Here is a 1,174-nt window from a genome sequence, read left to right as displayed (position 1 = left end):
TTTGTTCCTTGTGGAAAAGTAGGCATCATAGTCTCTATGATGCACTGTCTCAACTTTTGGATTCTCCGGAAAAATAACTGGATTATTCATGTCGATGTTGATTAGTTATTTATTCTCAAGCTAAGTTGGCTAGCATTGAAATATTGCTAGGAGACGTAAAGGCCACAGGAGAAGAGTTGTTTGGATGTTTAAACAGGTATAAATCTTAATTTGATACCTGAAATCTGTAGAAACGAAGCATATATTTTATTGTAGTTTAGTAACTGAATCTTTTGGCCTTTATAATGAGAGCTCTTGTTCTTGATAAGTAGGTGTGGAGTAGCGGAGGCACTTGATAGATGTACTTGATCAGCGTGTGTGTTCATTTCAACCTAAATGTTTAAGGTGCTGAGTTACAACTTACATCACTGATATTTAATTATACAGGGACTTCTGTAGGGATTTCAGAAAAATTATGTACCTGTGGTGAAGAAAAGGCATGTTCAACCGGACAAGGATGGAGCGCTCTGCTCCAAACAATCAGGATGCTGTGGCTGCCTGCAGATTTGCCTACCTAGAAGATCCATGTTTTTCTTTTGGTTATCTTTTTGGAAGGTTCGGCAAACGACAGAGAACAGGTTACAGCCAAATTCACCAAACTGATGAAATGAATCCCTGCTTTCAAAATATCAATTCACCAAAAGAAGCACAAATTCAGTTGTTACAGCCAAAGAGGCAACAGAGCATTGGCAATCATCCATCAATCAATTCCCCATTCAGCACTAACAGCATTTGTAGTTCCAGATAACCAGAGTCGATAAGCACTGAAGTAACAGAACCAGCTACAGTCGCTACTAGATAGATAGATAGATAGATACAAGCAATGCAGATGCAATCTAGGAGGAGGTGAACTTGGTGACGGCCTTGGTGCCCTCGGAGACGGCGTGCTTGGCGAGCTCCCCGGGGAGGACGAGGCGGACGGAGGTCTGGATCTCCCGGGAGGTGATGGTGGGCTTCTTGTTGTAGCGGGCGAGCTTGGCGGCCTCGGCGGCGAGCTTCTCGAAGATGTCGTTGATGAAGGAGTTCATGATGGACATGGCCTTGGAGGAGATGCCGATGTCGGGGTGCACCTGCTTCAGCACCTTGAAGATGTAGATCTTGTACGTCTCCACGCTCTTCTTCGCCTTGCTGCCCT

The 1,174-nt window shown here is 44.3% G+C and overlaps 1 protein-coding gene across 1 annotated transcript; it reads right to left on the bottom strand.

Annotated features, from left to right (window-relative positions):
• Window positions 1–642: 642 nt before the first annotated feature.
• Window positions 643–1,160, bottom strand: LOC123110488 (histone H2B.1-like; the record flags this gene model as incomplete). The annotated part of the gene is given in 1 exon segment (XM_044531020.1): window positions 643–1,160. A coding segment is annotated over 1 exon segment (285 nt), but the record flags the coding sequence as incomplete, so codon positions are not given.
• Between the last annotated feature and the right edge of the window lie 14 nt (window positions 1,161–1,174).

Source organism: Triticum aestivum, chromosome 5B (genome assembly GCF_018294505.1).
Source record: "Triticum aestivum cultivar Chinese Spring chromosome 5B, IWGSC CS RefSeq v2.1, whole genome shotgun sequence".
Classification (NCBI taxonomy): Eukaryota; Viridiplantae; Streptophyta; class Magnoliopsida; order Poales; family Poaceae; genus Triticum; species Triticum aestivum.
Note: the sequence above shows the minus strand (reverse complement) of the source record. Positions and strands in the feature narration are given on the sequence as shown.